General features: G+C 46.7%; 1 protein-coding gene across 4 annotated transcripts in view; it reads left to right on the forward strand.

Annotated features, from left to right (window-relative positions):
• The window catches only part of pde5ab (phosphodiesterase 5A, cGMP-specific, b), a 216616-nt gene that overhangs the window by 149070 nt on the left and 49327 nt on the right, over positions 1-18219 (forward strand). For all 4 annotated transcript variants that reach the window (XM_085962982.1, XM_085962974.1, XM_085962965.1 and 1 more), the window contains 2 exons: positions 10566-10712; positions 16234-16359. In XM_085962982.1, the coding sequence (XP_085819108.1) occupies positions 10566-10712; positions 16234-16359 (273 nt within the window). The remainder of the gene's footprint in view (positions 1-10565; positions 10713-16233; positions 16360-18219) is intronic.

Consider the following 18219-nt stretch of genomic DNA (forward strand, 5'->3'; position numbering starts at 1 on the left):
TACATACCAGCAGCTGAACCTCAGTCTGTGCACACTGCGCAAACAACCACACCACCACTCACCCACCAAACATCTTCACCTACTCAAACTCACATCCACATCTCACGCCTTGCCTACAATCACAGCTATTCAAAGATGGCAGGCATATCTCCCAAACACATAGCTGGATTCTCACTGAAACAAATTTGTTTCTCTTGCAGGCCAAGATGGCCCACAATAGGAGGGAGCAGCAGAGAACAGGCAGGGGTGATGCGCAGCTCCAGCAGGTCTCAGACCTGGAGGAGCGAGTGCTGCGACTCATTGGACAGCAGGTGGTGGGCGCCGTGGCCAACGGCAATGCCGAACCCCTTGGGGGCAAAAATGGTATCTTCAGCCCCTCTCCTCTCATCCCACTTCCGCCTCACACCACAAACCTTTCTCACTTTCCACCTCCTGAGAATGTCTGCATTCCTTGCTCCATTCCTGCCCCCCTGCCCTCATCTTAACATGAGTGTTGTGCCTTTATGCTTTGAGATAATCAGCAACCAGATGACCAGCCTATCCGTGAACCCCCCACTGAGAGTGAAGAAGGAGAAGAGGAGGAGGAGCAAAGCACCGCGTCACTGCATCTCTCACCCGCAGGCACCACCTCAGATACTGACACTACGCGATCTTTAGAGACAAGTTTAGAAGAGGGGCCTGCACTGGGTGATGCACTGTTGACAAGTGGGCTGCAGCAAGGCCAGGGGGAAAGGGTAGCTCTGGAGCCAGCTCCCCAGAGGACGAGTTTGCAGATGTGTTCTGCTGCACAGGACTCATTTGAGGACCTCGATAGGGAGGCATTCACAAGAAGGGTGATGGGCATGCATACCGAGATGATAGGTGCAATGGCAAGGGTGCCCGAGAGCCTCTCGGCAGTGGTAAGGAGCGTGGAGGAGTCCACCTCCAACATTGCATAGAGCTCTGCACACACCATGGAGCCCATCATTTCCACTGTGCAGAGTGGACTCCCAGAGAGACCAAGTGGATCCAGACCTCATGACGTGTGCCATGGGCGACCTGGCATATTCCATTGCAGCACAGGCAGAAGCGACATCTTAGTGCTGTAATGCAGTCAATGGTTGCTGCCATCGAGTCTCAGACTGCACTCATGCAGTCTCAGCTTGATACCACGAAAGCTCTGACAGCTGCCATCATCGTTGGGTCCACCACAGCCCACCGGGGATCTCACGGTGTCGCAGAAAGACAGCAATCTGTGCTCCAACAGATTGCTAGGGATGCTGAAGTGCTGCCCCGGGGGAGTGGCAGTGGGTCAGTGGAGCAGGAACCTGCTGTCCTCTCTCAGGATGACAGCATTTCTGATCCTACCGCTGCCACTCCGCCATTGCCCTTGTCGCTGCCTGTCATCCAGCCAGCCCAGACTGCCGCTGCCCAGCCTGAGGTGGTGCAGTCTACAGCCGGGCCTTCCAGGCCCAGAGCTGGTCGAGGGCGTCCTGTAAGGCCATCTGTAGTCTCTGGCACTGACACTCAGCAGCCTTCCACCAGCCCTGATGCAGCCACTGGAGAGACACTACGTAGGAGTACTAGATTAGGAAAGGGGACTGTAAAGAGGGGAGGCAAGAGTTTGCACAAGGATGATTAGTCAATATTGTTGTATATATGTGGTTAATGGTTTTTGATAAATTTATTACTGGAATATTGCAGATTGGGTGCTGTGTCTCATTTCAGTTCCGGTGTGTGGTATGGAATCACAAAGTGATGGAATGATGGCAACGTGCTCAGCAACCGGAAAGAGGACTCGAAATCACTGGAACGAAGTCTGATGAGGCGGTCACGGCGATTGAGTGGATTGCAGAATGCCGATTGAGTGGCTGCCTCCTCCGTCGCTGCTGTTCGTCCTCCTGTTCCTCCTACTCCTCTTCTTCCTCCTCCTCTTCCTTGTCTTCGTCCTCCTCCTCCTCCTGTGTGGTGGAGTCATGCCTGTGACAATGGCTGGGCCCTTATCATGGCTCAAGTTGTGCAGCATGCAGCAGATGATGACAAAAAGTGACACCCGCTGAGCGTTGCTTGAGCACTCCAATCGTCTGCTCAATGATGTTCCTGGTGGCAGCATGGCTCTCATTATATGAGTGCTGGCCAGGAATGTTGGGGTTGCGGAGGGGAATCATGAGACAGGTGGAGAGCGGATACCCCTTGTTTCCCAGCAGCCAGCCGTAAGCTTGACGTGGTGACTGGGAGAGTGCTGGCACACCGGTCTGGCACAGGATGAAGGCATCGTGGCTGCTGCCAGGATAACGGGCATTGACAGTCAGGATTCGCCATGTGTGGTCACACACCAACTGCACATTAAGTGAGTGGTAACCTTTGCGTTTACAGAATACCTCAGGATTGTTATGAGATGCCCGCAAAGCGACGTGGGTGCAGTCAAATGTGCCCTGCACCATGGGAAAGCCCACTATCCTGGCAAAGCAACATGCACACTTGTGCTGCTTCTCTCTGGTCATGGGAAAGGAAATGTAGTCCCTTCTCCTTCTATACAGTGCATCTGTGACCTGGTGGATGGAGCAATGGATGGCAAACTGGGAGAGGTTGGAGATGTCGCCTGCCGCACACTAGAATGATCCGCTGGGGTAGAAATTGAGGGCGATGGCGACCTTGACTGCCATTGAGAGAGCTGTGGTGGTCCTGATCTGAGGCTCGAGGTCTGGCTGCAGAGCTCTGTGACCACATCCTTGATGAAGTGGAGCCTTCTAAGACACTGCTCCTCAGTGAAATTCATGTAGGAGAACTGCTGCCAGAATACCCTAGGTGGGTCAGGCCTCCTGTTGAGAGCCCTGTTGGCCCTCCTACCTCTGGCCATATTTGGCACTCTTTCTCTGTGCCTCAGTTGCCTCTGACATTGATGCTGGAGGGCGAGGTCTAGTGCCAGTACAGCCCCCATAAAAGGATCCAAATATTGCACTTTCAAATCTCCCCTCAATGAAACTCAATAATCTTTATGTGGCAGAACACTTGTTAAAATGCAAAACGCTCAAATCGTTCAAAAGGCCTCTTTGCCTATGTGAAACTAACAACGCAGCATTGTTGACCGACGAAAACTAAACCGAATATGGCTGCCTTTAAATAGCGCTCCTCCAGGGGACATCTGAGTGAAAGCCGCCTCCTCTACCTGTCGTTGTTAACAGCAGGTGCACAAGCAGGGGACAAGAGGGAATTTTTCATCCGGGGCGCTGCGCACGGCAATGACATCACGATCTCCGGGTGCAGGAGATCGGGGCGTAACGTCTTACCACCGCCGCAAAACTCCTGCCGAATTTAGCGGGAGGCGTTGATATCGACGTGCCCTGTCGCAAACCCATTTGTGCCCCGTTAGCGTCTCTGGGGGCACTAATGGGAGGTGCAAAGGAGCCCAATTTCTAGCCCCCTGAGGGTGTGGGACAAGAAATGATAATGAGGTGGCTGAGTTTGGACAAATTCGAATTTGTAGAGGTTGGGAGGCCAGAAAGGAGGGCATCAGAATAATTGAGCCTAGAGATGAGAAATACGTGAATCAATGTTTCAACTGTGGAGAGGCTGAGGTAGAGGCATGCTTTTGTCACCCCCAAGTGCCCTTGTCACTGAACTTAATATTCAGCACGTGCCTCACCGGCATACTACAGCTGCAGCATGTACAATCTAAAGGATTCACTGCAGCAACTCACCAAAGTTACTTCAATAGCACCTCCCTCCCCTGCAACCTCTATGACTGAGAAGGACAAGAGCAGCAAAGTTGTCGGAACACCATCACCTCCAAGTTCCCTTCCTAATCACACATCATCCGGCCTTGGAATTGTATTGGCATCAATTCATCATTGCTGGGTCAATATCTTGAAATTCCTTACCTAAAACCATTGTGGGAGCATCTTGAAATTCCCTACCTAAAACCACTGTGGGAGCACTGTCCCCACAAGGGCTGCAGCAGTTTAAGGTGAAGGCCCAGCACAGGGCCTTCTCAGGAGAATGAGGGATGAGAAATAAATGTAGCCTTACCAGCATCACCCACATCCCGAGGTGATAATACAGGGGTGGGAAGGGAAGCCACTACTGGAGATCTGTTAGCTGTATTCAAGAAGATACAAGTGGAACCACACAAGGACAAATAAAAGAAAATGATGTGATCCACCACATCAAACTATGTTGAGAAGGACAAGGAGGCATAATGTGCCCTGGTTGCAATTGTGACATTGGCAGGGCAGTGCTGGTGCTGTTAGCAGGGCAGAAATCAGACTGGAGTTATTCAGACAGAGAGTTTTGAGAGAGATGGTTATGAAGTTGGGAGATGACAATTCATTTGAGAGCCTTAAAGAGGAAAGGAAGGTTAGAAATCGGATAGTAGTTGGAAAGAGTTAAGGGTGAGGTTTTTGAGGAGAGATGTGATGACAGCTGTTTCAATCTCTGGTTAAGCTAGCATAAGTGTCTAACTTTGTACCAACATATTTAAAAACAGATAAGGGTTTACACAACTAAGAAGCACTTAAAGCTTCATAGCATTGAAGGAGTTTGTCTCTCTCAGTAATTGGTGTCTGAGGGAAAGGATCTATTTATCATGTCAGCTAGCATAGGAGCTGGGAGAGGAAGTTGAGTGGAAGATCAAGGGGCAGGAGGTGGATCTCATGGAGGAGAGGGCATGGGAGGAGATGGGAGGAAGCTAGGTGTGGGATTATGGGCTAGAATGGATGAGAGAACTGGGAGAGGACAGGAGCAGGGTGGAGGAAGTGAAGGTAACAGCAGAAGCAGCTGCACAGATGGTCTCAATTTTAGAGACAAAGGGGGAAAAATTCAGTTGTTTGCGCCTCCCGTTAGTGCCTTAAGAGGGCACTAATGGGGCGCAAAGCAAAGAGCACCCTTGCGCGATGATGTTTGCGCTGCTCGCGAAATTAACGACATTTTGCAGCGGCACTAAACACTACCGCCACGAACTCCTGTGACATCAGTCGAGTGCGCAATGCCCTGTTAGCGCCCCTGTAGGGGGTTTTGGTGTGTGCCCAGTCAGCTCTGCCCCTGACTGTCACTGAGTGGTTCGAATCGCTCCCATACCCCCTGGGCTCTAGACTTAGGTACAGGCGGCGATACAGAAAAATGAGTAGACAAGTGGTTCAGTGCAAGAAAACCGTAATTTTTATTAAAGGCAAAACAAGATCACAATACTGAGAATTACTAAGATGATTACAGGCATATAAAAATAATACACTTATTTGGGAATGGGGAACACATGGCACATCGAGGGAACAAACACATTAAAATCCCCTTTATCCTTATCCCACCCCCTATACCTAACTAGATTAAGCTATGAGGGGCCAGGGATTCATGCTCACCAATTCGAAACCTGTTGACTTTTTTAACGGTTGTGAGTTTTGGGGTCCGCTCTTGCTGTCCTTTGGGGTACTTCGTCGCCATGTGGTCACAGGGCGCGGCGATGGAGTTGTTTATGCGAATCACCCTCCTTTTCCTCAGTTAACGTCTTCGTCGAGTCACGTCTCCGTCGAGTCGCGATGGGCCTTCTTCTCCCTCGGGCGGTTTAGTCTCTGGCGGGTTTTATGACAGTTGGGGCTCGGTTGGCGGTTTATATTGTCAATATGCTTTTACTACCCATGCTTTGCACACCAACTTATTCATCATGGACGCTGCTATCCATGCTTCAAACGCCAACTTATTCATCAAACGCCAGCTTATAACTAGGCCGTTTGTCCCCCAACGCGTCTTTCCGCTGCCCTTCTCTGCCTTTACCGGTTTACCGTTTTCTTCGTCTCGTCTCGTCTGTTCGTGGCCCCATGTATCCTGTGTGTTTACGATTCGGGTCTCGTTCTCCTCCCACGTTTGGCCCTCGGTGTAGTAATGGGCGTCCTTGATGTTGAGCGGCGCGGGGAGCGAGAAGAGAGCCCGCCACGAGGCACGAAGTGAGAACGAGAGGCAGGAGGCAAGAGCCAAGAGATAAGCGCGATCACTACCAATGGGCCTACAATTATACCCGGTTCTTCATCCCTTATCTGCGCGCTAAATCAGGTCAGTCCTTTGTCTAACTTTTGGCGGGCTCGTCCAAAATGATTACAGCCATTTACTTTAACGGCTTTTGGGTGGTTGTCTCCTGGTTTTAATGGCTCCGATGTCCTGGCTGTTTGTTATTTATGAAATTTAATTGTCCTTATCCTGGCTTGATGGCTACTGTGAGCGGTTACCGATTATATATGCAGAAACTTAATGGCCTCGATTAGGCCCATTCTGACTTGATCTGTTCCAAGGTGAATGAATGCATATTCTGTGTTTGCCTAGCTGTCTGGTTTCACAAAGTCTTTTCACAGATTCATGCATTTTAGGTTTCGTTTCAGGTTTTGAAAAGTGCCTGCCTTTTTGCAGGGCCTTGCTTTTAAAATCCTGTACTTTTGGTCACAAGGTTGCAGAAGCCATTTTTGGTACCCTTTTTAATAACTTGTCCATACAGGGTCCCTTTATCCATAACTTTTTGGGGAATGTGGGAATTTTGAGAACCCTACACCCCGGACTGGATATTGAGTGGCGCCCCCTGCCTTACTGCCTGCCGCTAGCAACGACAGGTTGAGGGGAGCGTTATGCTGTCAGAAAGGGGCTAGGGGAGCGCTATTTAAAGGCGACCGCTTCCTGCCTTTTTTTGTCGGTGACATTTTTGCACCACGCATTCTGAGAGAGAGAGAGACTTCTGGAGAGATTCAACGCTGTGTGAAGGAGCTTTGAGTACTGAGCAACACTTTGCAGGTTTATTTTGATTTGCCCTTGCTTCGCCAGCGCTCAGGTAGCGGCTCGCTCCTCGGCCTTTACGCCTTAAGACAGGTGTGAAGCACCTGATTTGGCGCTCCAATCACCTCCAGGGACGATAAAAGCCAAGTTTGCTGTCGGAGGCGATAATTAGCGCCAGGCGCTAAACTGTGCGCACGGCTGATAATGGCGCCCCAAACGGGGCGATACTGAATTTTTCCCCCAAAGACATCAGTGAGCTCTTCACACAGTGTTGGAAGTGAGGATGGGCAAAGGTAGTTAATGATCAAGTAAAGGAGTGTTGGCTTCTCCTTGCCCTCCAAGATGATTCTGGAGTAATAAGCGGTTTTGGATAAAAAGAGCAAGACATGATCGAGCCAGGTGTGGTGGTGGATAACCAATCAAAATGTGCTCAAGTTTAAAACCCTCTGACTGGAGAAAATAAGGGTTATAACTATACAGGGAGATGGCAGGGATTGGAAATAATTAGTGATTTGGAGGGAGGGAGTGAGGGCAATAAAGTCAGAGGTGACGAAACAGTTAAGCAGGTCCACAGCAGCAGAGATTTTGGGGTTTCTGATGAACCTCTGTCAAAGTTACAGTGACAGAGCGGCAGAAGTCTCTAGGAGATCTCCAGCGATATACATTACATATTGAAAGGACTTCAAAATAGAACAGAATAGCTGCAAAAATAATTCAAACACCCTGTAAGAAAGACAGGCTATCAAACGGCATATTAAATACGTCATCCAAAATTAGAAAATCTCAATACCCTAATTCCACACTGACTAGGCTTAAGATAGGAATCAACAAGTTTCTTTCATTAGTAGAACTACTAAAGTAGTAATACAGACAGATTCATGGATTTCTATTTCAAAATGGCAATGTTAACATTTGACTTCTGAATTACTGGACTGATTCAAGTTGAACGTCCCCTCACAATCATTCCAACACTAATGTGCTTCGTCCTGTGCAGCTGGATCTTATGTACTTTGATTTAATGGTTATGGGCATGTTAACAGTGACAATTATGATACGAGGGGCCCAATAATAACCCAGGCGGGTTCTGAGCAGGGGTTGGGGGGGTGGGAGCGAAACCCGGAAGATATTTTGGTGTGTCAGAATGTCCGATTTAAACATGGATACCTAATTATTATTTTACTTCTGGGTTTTGCATCTCCGAAGCATGTCAGCGGGCGTAAATCACACCCACATGTCACATTCTCAACTTGACTATTTAAAGATGGAACTTGGAGGAGTTGGGAGGTTTTGCATGGAGACAGTAATCATACAAGATGGACTCAGCACGTTCAAAGCCTGAAAATGATAATAATAGAGGGACAGCAGCAAATCTGTAAGGTACTGGCAGTCCTTCCACTCACACTGTCCAAAGTAGCAGAAAGGATGGAGGAGTCATGTTCCAGCATTAGTGAGTTGATATTGTAGGCCATTGTGAGAATTTCTTCTTCCATGGATGGACTGGCCTCCTCCATGGAACCTCAATTGCGGCAATCAAATGAGTCCATGCAGGCCATGACCATGGCTGTACAGACTTTGGATGGCAACATGTCTGGCGCCTTAAACAGGATGACAGATACCTTGCAACATGTCACTGATCTCCACCAAGCTGGTCTACAGCAGAGTGGTAGGAGTGATGTGTGCTGGCCCGGGAGAGGGATGATGGTGAAAGGAGACATGGAAGTGGGAACTCTACTCAAAACATTCCCATGTCTCACCTGTTGCTCCCCCATGCTCCCCCATCATCCAGTACCCAACATGCTGCCTCATGCCCCGATGGCCGAGTCTGCCCCTACATGGCGGCAAGTGGAACAGTCTCTGACAGGATGTTATATTATTAAGTTTCCTTTTTGCAATCAAATCACAAAATGTATTAATTTGCCCCACTCTCCCGTGTTACCCATTCTTGCAAGCTGGGTGTCAACTCACCTTTTCAGTTGCTTGTTGATGAATATGAAGACATGAATTAGTGGGAACCAATTGGTGAATGTGCAGTGGGCGGTTTCAGGACTGCTTTGTGCTGGTGGGGGTTGGGGGGAGGGGGCTGGGGGATGTGATAACTACTTTGGTCCAGTATGAGTGACCAACTGAACCTTCGAGCTACAATGGAATCCCTGGCATCCCGAGCAGCAATGTGACGGCTGGTGTGGTGCTGGGTGCCCCATCTTCATCTTCCTCTTCCTACCCCTCCTCTCCATTGGAATCCTCATCAGATGAGTGATGAATGGCTTGTTCCCCCTCCACTTCTAGTCCTTGCTGCTGCACTCTGTTGTGCAGAACGCAGCACAGCACGATTATCATAGAGACCCTCACTGGTGAGCACTGAAAGACACCTCCAGACCTGTCCAGGCACCTGAAGCGCATCTTAAGCTTGCCTATGTCTTGCTCGATGACACATCTGGTGATCACATGGCTGTCATTGTAGCACTTTTGGGGTTCATTGGTGGGCTTCATCATAGGTGTCATTAGCCACATTTGAAAGAGGTATCTTTGTTGCCTATCAGCCACCCCTTAAGAGTATTTCCAAGTACAAATAGATCAGGATGTTGGATTGATGCAGTATGAAAGCATCATGGTAGCTCCTAGGGATTATAACGTAGACCTTCACGAAACATTAACTCTGTTTAAAACAAAGATGAGGAAGAATTTCTTCACTCAAAGAGTGGTGAGCCTGTGGAATTCCCTGCCACAGAGGGCTGTGAAGGCTAATTCAATAAATATTTTCAAGAGAGAATTGGATATATTTCTGAAGGCTAAGGGGATTAAGGGTTACGGAGAAAAGGCGGGGACGGGGTACTGAACTGGTAAGATCAGCTATGATCTCAGACGAAGATCAGCCATGATCTCATTGAATGGCGGAGCAGGCTCGAAGGGCCGAATGGCCTACTCCTGTTCCTATCTCTATGTTTCTATGTTTCTATGTTTCTCTCTCCACAGATACTGCCTGACCTACTTGAGTATTTCCAGCATTTTCAGTTTTAATCTCTGTCTGTACATCCAGTTACGTGGGTAGTGCCTCCTGCAACCTCGACGCCTCTGTTGCTTTCATCTCTGTGGTCCCCCCACAGCTCCCTCCATAGCAGGCCCTTGCTGCTGTGGATGCTGATTGCCTTCTTCGTTTGAAGTCCAATCTAAAGCAGCCATGGCACCACTCAGCCTGATGTTCTCTGTGTGAAGACCTCCAAACTGTAGAAATAAGTATCTCACAACAAGCACTGTCACCAAACCCTTTCCCAGAGGGAACTGGGAAAGCAGCTGTGGACACTGAGCCTTTAGCCTTTATTAATCTTGGGACTCCTGATCTTTAACTAGACCCATGAAGCACCGATCAATCTCGCCTCCGTTTTAATGGCAACTTTTCCGAACCCCGGGAAACTCATGCTGTAGCCGTTAAATTCAAATAGCATTGAAAATATCTTTAATAGTGCCTCATTTAAATATTTTAATCAGTAACCAGCCTCTCCAGAAGGGATTACTCGCATGCACCCAAACCCGTCTCCGTTAAAACCGGAAATGGGCATGTTGGAGGCGGGTTGGGTTTGGGTTGTCGATTTCTGCTATTTTAATCTACTTCCTGCCCCCTTCCACCCGTTGTGAGGGGTTTACCTTTCTCCCCCCGCCCCACCCCTCCCCCAGGTATCTCAAATGCTACCTTTGTGTCACAAGATAACTTGTCCTTGTTCAATCATTACTTAATTGGAAGTAAAGATTGGAGTGGAAAGAGTCCAGTAAATATATAACCATTCATTATTAGCATTTTTATTATGTTCACACTTGTAAAAATTGTTTTCTTTTCATAGGTCACGACTGTCCCTTCTGCTCATTCACTTAAGCTGCTAGATTTTAGCTTCAGTGATTTTGAATTGTCTGAAGTTGAAACGACGTTGGCTGCCATCCGAATGTTCACTGACCTGAACTTTTTACAGAATTTCCAGATGAAATATGAGGTATAACATGGTTTGTGGGAGCCACAACTAAGACAAATGATCCATCCTATAAGCATAAACTACATCTGTGTAATCTTCATTAGCACAAATATATTTATGTGATAAGATGGGTAAAACATGCAAGCTATTATTACAGTGAAAAAAAACATTTTATTTGAATTTTGAACAATATATATTTGGTAACGCAAGAGCTTATTTTGGCTAGAGAAAAGAATGTTTGAAATAGATTCCATTTTGCATGTTTTTTTTTAATTCTGAAAAAAATCTAATCTTGAACCCATCTAACCTTCCTATGCACTCGATTTCAAACCACTACAATGTTAGAAACTTGTGGCCCGACAGCCTGACAGCTGGGTGCAAGGTAACTTCAGAGAGGGGTGCAATGTTAGTTCTGTACATATAGTGTTAAATGTTGTGGTGCTGCACTTCTGCCACACAGCCTCAGAGTGGAGATTGGGGAATCAGGCATGAAAGTCAATGGGGGAAAAATTGGGTAGGACGAAAAAGTTAGCGCCCCCCCGCATAAATTCAGTGGTAGCGCCCCAAGTAGGAGATGGAGCGCTACTGGAAAGCGCTCCATCTCCTTCTTGTGGCGCTGATACTGTGGCACGGCGGCATGTAGCGCTGCGTCATTGCAGGCCTCCTCCCCTGATTAAAGGGGAGGGGCCTAGCGCTGCGTGCACCAGGGCCCTGCCGGACTACCAGGGAACAGGGTGCGTGGAAACAGCCCGGCACTCTTTGAGTGCCAGGCTGAGCGATCGCGGCCGGCACCCTGCATAGAAATGTTAAAGGTGGGCTGGTGCTGGCAGTCGGCCAAAATCAAAATGGCCGCCTGACAACTGTCCTTTAAGTAGCACCGCCACACACTACAGCCGCTACAAAACCGTCCCCTGATCCTCTCAGTCCCATTGCCCGCCGATAGTGCAGTGGAGCGGGGTGCTTCCAGCTACCGCCGCCGCTAACCTCCCCCTAAATTTCGAGGGAGGCAATAACGGCACCGCACCCAGGCGCTACGGCATTTGCTCCCCGTTAGCGCCCCCGGGGAGGCGCAAAGCAACCCAATTACTCCCCCAATGAGCCCAATAGGTGATGCTACCAATCTTAATATTTATCACTGGAAAATCAGAACCACTACTTATTAACGCACTCAATTTTCTGATCCATATTCCCATCACGTGAGGCTCCACGCCAAGAGTAGAGGCTCACAAAATTTCTCTTCTAATATTGAGCCACTGATGATAAATATTTGATCCACTCCTTAACCTACTTGTGGTAAGTTAAAACGTTCTATTATTGGGCAATTATTCTAAATGTCCCCGCTTCTCCTGGTTAGGTCTGCTCATGACACACAGCATTCCCTGGCCAAGATAACAGGCCCCTGTCAATACCGCTCTGTTGCTAGCTGTAAAGATGATTCAGGGTGATTCAGCTTTCCATTTTCACCTCTCTCTCTGAGAACGTGTTTTGCCTTCACTTCCCACCTTCCCTGATAGCACAAATGGGATTGTAAATTCATGTTCTGTGATGCAGTGATCCAGTTCGTATTCATGGAAGAAAAATAAGAAGTAATATTTAAACTTTGAAATAAGGAGTTTATCTTCATATCTTTAAAGCTTAGTTAAAAAAGAGCTTGTGATATGTTGTTATACAAATTCTTAATAAACTAGCCATCCTCCTTTAATTGCTCTTTTAGGGCTAATTGATCGCAGGACTCAAATAAGATTGAAAGCAATATAGGAACAAGCCTGAGAGCTTTCATGGTGAGACAAGGAAAAATGTATTGGCCCAGAAATTCGGGTTGGGGGCTTCCTGCAGGTGCAAGCCCCTGACCTGCACTTACCTAGCGCGCCGGCCGTTGAGCTGTGGGCCCGCGTGAGATTCCGATCCTGGGCCTCCTCCAATTGCCGGCGCGCAGTGCTTGCGTATCCCAGGGACGCAGTTAGTTCGATGCATCCCCTGGGATCACGTGGGCCATGGAGAGCCAATGATAGCAGGGAAAGCTTCATTCATAAGTTTGACAGGAAGAGCTGTCAAACCTATAAATACTATAAGCCCCAAAACATCACTAAAGCTTCAAATAATTTTTTTTTAAATCACATTTTTAAAATAAACTATAAATTACATGAAATAACTATTTTAAACAATAATTTAAATTTTTGAAAAAATTAATTATATTTTCTAACGGGGCTAAAAATAAACTTACCTTTCTTTAAAGTATTTAAAAATAATAAACCTGTGGAAATTTTTTTTTAATTTTAATTAATTCACCACTTACCTTGTTAAAAGCAGCCCTTGCGCCTGCTTTTTAAAAGTGTAACTGCTGGAGACTTACCCTCCCGGAGAAACCTGCAAAAAAAATGTAAGTTCCATGCGCACGCGCTGCCTCTCCGGTGCACGCGTTCGACTTCTGAACCCCTTCTTTCAGGGGAACAGAAGTGCCGGTTTCCCGCGCATGCGCAGTGCATGCACGAAACCGGCACTTTCGTTGGGCCTACGCGTGAGTACCCCGTGCGTACTCACGCGTTGGGACCCGAATTTCTGGCCCATTATATTACAAACAATCTCCAATCAGAGCCTGGGCAAATATTTACTGGGAAGTAGTTGACATGGTGCAAACAATGTTGTGAATCATAATTGACTCCTCCCCCTCTGTTGGTGAGTGTGAGCTCCCTTCTAAAAAGGTGCTGGGCTAATCTATTAGAACAATCAGTCTCGAGTAAATGGAATCTGAGCACAGCAATCACAGATGAGGGGAGATGGGTATCTGACCTTACTTCGTACACCAAATTCTTTCAGCTTGACACATACTTTCTTGCCTGTGTCCCCAATGGTCCCCAGCTGCGGCCTCCTGCCGCTAGAGTTTCCTCCCACCCGTCGGCCAGGCTGTTCATTGGATGGAATTACGTTATGTCATGTCATATAATTATGCTTTTATACCATGTTGGGTTTAGAGTAGTTATGGAAAGGAACAAGGAAAAATCAAATGTGAAAATGCTTAACTAGAGGAGGGGTAATTAGAGTAAGCTAAAAATTGATCTGGCCCAGGTGGATTGGAATCAAAATTGGCAGGCAAAACAATAATTGAACAATGGGAAGCCTTCAAAGAGGAGACACTTTGGGCACAGACTCAACACATTCCCACAACGGGGAAAAGAAGCTGGAGCTCCCTGGATGTCTAAAGATACAGGGTTAAAATTGAGTAGCGCCCCCTTTGGGGCGCTAATTTTGCCATGGCGCTACTTTTAGAGCCCCGGAAAAATTAGCACCCCCGCGACGGAAATTGAGTGGTAGTAACTCTTGGGCGCTGCGAGGGAACATCATGGCACTTTGTTCCGCGGTATTGCAGGCCTTCGTCCCCTTCTTAAAGGGGAGGGGCCTTGCGCAACGCGACCCGGGGCCCAGCTGGGCCCCCGGGGATCGGGAATGCCAGCAAAAGAGCCCGGCACTCAAGAGACGTGCCGGGCTCATGGAGCACAGCTGGCACTCCATGGGGGGCTGGGTAAGAAGGACGGGGACGGGAGCGGAGGCAGGTGCTGGCAGGCGGCCAGCAACAAAAATGGCCGCCCCGCACCTCGCCTTTAAATAGCACCTCCCCGGCCGCAGGAAGGCCCCCCTGACCCTGTCGGACATAGCGTCTGGTGGTAAGACAGGGGGCGCTCTGAAGATCACAAGCAGGACGCTGCGCACAGCGATGACATCATCGCCGGCGGCGCAGCACCACGGGGCGCTACCGTTAACCGCTGCCACTAACCTCCCGCAGAATTTCGCAGGAGGCATTGGTGACGCCGCGCCCGGTCGATAGTTGCTTTGCGCCCTGTTAACACCCGCAAAGCAACCGAATTTTTCCCCCATAGAGATTAAAATGAAACAGAAAAATGAAGGTTATGATAAATGTCGGGTTAGAATTCAGTAGTGAACAAAGCTGAATAAAAAAGGTACAGGGGAGAACTGAAAAAGAAAATAAGAGGGGCAAAGAGAGTGTATGAGAATAGATTAGCGGGTAATATAAGAACACATAAAAACATAAGAAATAGGAGCAGGAGTAGGCCATTTGGCCCTTTGAGCCTGCTCCGCCATTCAATACGATCATAGCTGATCTTGTACCTCATCTCCACTTTCCTGAAGTATCCCCATATCCCTTGATTCCCTGAATATTCAAAATTCTACCAATCTCTGTCTTGAATATACTCAACGACTGAGCCTCCACGGCCCTCTGGGGTAGAGAATTCCAAAGAATCACCACCCTCTGAGTAAAGAAATTTCTCCTCATCTCAGTCCTAAATGGCTGACCCCTAATTCTGAGACTGTGACCCCTGGTTCTAGAGTCCCCAGCCAGGGGAAACATCCTCCCTACATCTACCCTGTCAAGCCCTTTAAGAGATCACCTCTCATTCTTCTAAACTCTAGAGAATATAGGCCTAGTCTACTCAATCCCTCCTCATAGGACAATCCCCCCATCCCAGGAACCAGTCTGGTGAACCTCCGTTGCACTCCCTCTATGGCAAATATTTCCTTCCTTAGGTAAGGAGATCAAAACTAAACACAATACTCCAGGTGTGGTCTCACCAGGGCCCTATATAATTGCAGTAAGACATCTTTGGGACCACTGCTCTTTTTGATATATCTAAATGACCTGGACTTGGGTATACAGGGCATAATTTAAAAGTTTGCAGATGACACGAATGTTGGAAATGAAGTAAAGAGTGAGGAGGATAGTAACAGACTTCAGGAGGACATAGACAGATTGGTGAAATAAGCAGACACATGGCAGATGAAATTTAACGCAAAAAAGTGTGAAGTGATTCATTTTTGTAGGAAGAATGAGGAGAGGCAATTCAAACAAAATGGTACAATTTTAAAGGGGGTGTGGGAACAGAGAGTCCTGGGGGGGGGGGGTGTACACAAAAAGTTCACCTGCAACAGGAGACAGTACAATCCACCCTCACAGGACCAACTCTCAAAGACCAGACAAGCCTTCCCAGCAGCATCCATTTTATATGTGTTTAGTAAACTACTGCTAAAAAAAAATGAAATTGCAGCTGACAGCATTTATCATTAATTTGCATGAATTTCAGGTGCTTAATCAAGTTCTTGCATGCTTTTTGTGAGAGTACACTTCACCCGTTTAAATTTACTACCAAATATCATATGCCTTAGAAATCAGGTAAAAACTGGTGTACGGCCTATGTCTCATTTCCAGATGGGCAAAGAATACTCTAGCAGAAAACATGTAAGAGTGTGATTAGGCACCTGAAATTCATGCAAATTAATGATAATTGCTGTCATTACCTGATTCGCACAGGGGCAATGAATGGATAAGAACATTTTTGTCGGAACTGTGAAATGGAACATTTTAAACCTCATGGCTTCCTGTGTCCTCTGCTAAGTAGTTACTTGTATGCTAATGAGGTAAAAATGGACAGGAGTAGCACCTTCATTGGCAGCCTGAGCTGATCCAAGTTGTACATTTCTCTATAAAGCAGCATTCACATAAATTGTTGATTTTCTTTTCCCCTCACAGGTTCTTTGCCGTTGGATTTTAAGTGTTAAAAAGAATTATCGAAAACATGTAGCATATCACAATTGGAGGCATGCATTTAATACAGCTCAATGCATGTTTGCCGTGCTGAAGTCCGGCAGGATTCAGGTTTGTCATTGTTCATTTTACTTTTACATGTTATTCATTTGTCGCCGATTATTATTTAGACTCCCCTGCTCTTCCTCATGTGTTACGCACTATTCTGTAACTGAGAGGGTGGCCATTTGCACTGTCCAATACCTGTGGCTATGATACTCCTGACCTAACTACCAGAATAACACCACTTGGATAATTTAATGCTAGATTATCCAAAAGTCACTAAAGCCTTAACAATTAATATCAATTTAAACAACCATACTTGAAGCACCTTGTTATTTGCATCCACAATTTACATACACAAAATTGCTTTGTTCATTTTAGTATTTTTTTAAATTGGGGATTAAAGTAAGTTTTTTAAGGGAATGTGTCAGTGCTGAGAATTTAATGAAGTGGAAAATGTTATGGTTTAGCGCTGCTAGAGCAATGCTCACATTGTATGAAGCTGTGCTCCGAACATGCTAATTTGTAAAATTTACCCAATATTTTCTACTTTAACCACTGTCAAAATTCCTATATCAGGCATATAGCATGAGTCAACTGCAGAGTAAAGTTTTTCTCTGCACAAACCCAATCATTTTCCCTAATCACAAAATTGTACCTTCTACTGTGCCAGTGTGACATTTCCTTTCTCACACCTGCCATGCTTTTGGCTATTGGCAATAGTGCAATTTTGTGGCAATGAATAAAGAATGCAGAAAGATCTATGCTATGAGTTTACAGTAGCTACTAGTTTGAAACTTTACAAATATGTTTTGGTGGGATCCTTGCATTTATCAGAGAAAGGAATTATTCAGCCCATCACACTAGATACAAATGGAGGCTCAGTCATTGAGTATATTCAAGACAGAGATCGATAGATTTTTGGATATTAAGGGAATCAAGGGATATGGGGATAGTGCAGGAAGGTGGAGATGAGGTAGAAGATCAGCCATGATCTTACTGAATGGCGGAGCAGGCTCGAGGGGCCAAATGGCCTACTCCTGCTCCTATTTCTTATGTTCTAGGTCCTAGAGGTGAAAAGACAGTTTTCTAACCCTCTGCATCAGCCAGTCAGTCCACCTCTAAAGTTTATTTTATTATGAGCACACCTCCCATGGCATTGCTCATAGTGAGTCAGGGGAAATGGTGAAGTAGATTTTTAACTTCGGAGCATAAGGCCCACCCTATAAAGAACCCTCCCAATTTTCAGTCCATTGAAATCAATAATCAGGCGGGTTCTATAATGGATGGGTGATCCGCTCCGCCAGATTATCACCCAGGTGATGAAGACAAAAATCTGCATCTGTCTGAGAGGCTGACAAAACAGGCTGAGAGCCTACAGTGCCCCCCTCTGGAGCAAGTAAGAATAATGAGCGTTTTCTGTGTTCCCATTGATTTCAATGTACTGGGATTGTTACAGCAGTACAAACTCGAGGATTTTTATATATTACTAGTTGATCTCCCATGAAGTTCCACAAGGGAAGTTCAGACCAACTGTAGACAGGTGAATTGGAGTTAGAGAGCAGGGGATATTTGGACCAGAGCTTGCAAACATAATTCAGTCACTGTTTTAATGTCATATATTCTTTCCTTATTTTTATATTTCCATTATAAATTGCAGTATCTGCATTTATAATGGTGGATAGAGTGGCATAGAGGCAATCATTGGAGGACAGAATGTGAAGGAGGCAATCAATGGATAAAAGCCTGTAATTAATTGGTTAGTAGAGGATAATCAGGGACAAATAAAAAGGGCATATAGGATAAGACATAATAGGGATAAAACTCAATCATTGTTTTTGTTAAATTAATTCTTGGGATATGAGCGTCGCTAGCAAGTCCATAGTTGCTCTTGCAAAGGTGGAGGTGAGCCTTCTCCTTGAACTGCTG

This window comes from Somniosus microcephalus, chromosome 2 (assembly GCF_052327205.1).
Source record: "Somniosus microcephalus isolate GS21.2 chromosome 2, FLI_Smic_1.0, whole genome shotgun sequence".
Lineage (NCBI taxonomy): Eukaryota > Metazoa > Chordata > Chondrichthyes > Squaliformes > Somniosidae > Somniosus > Somniosus microcephalus.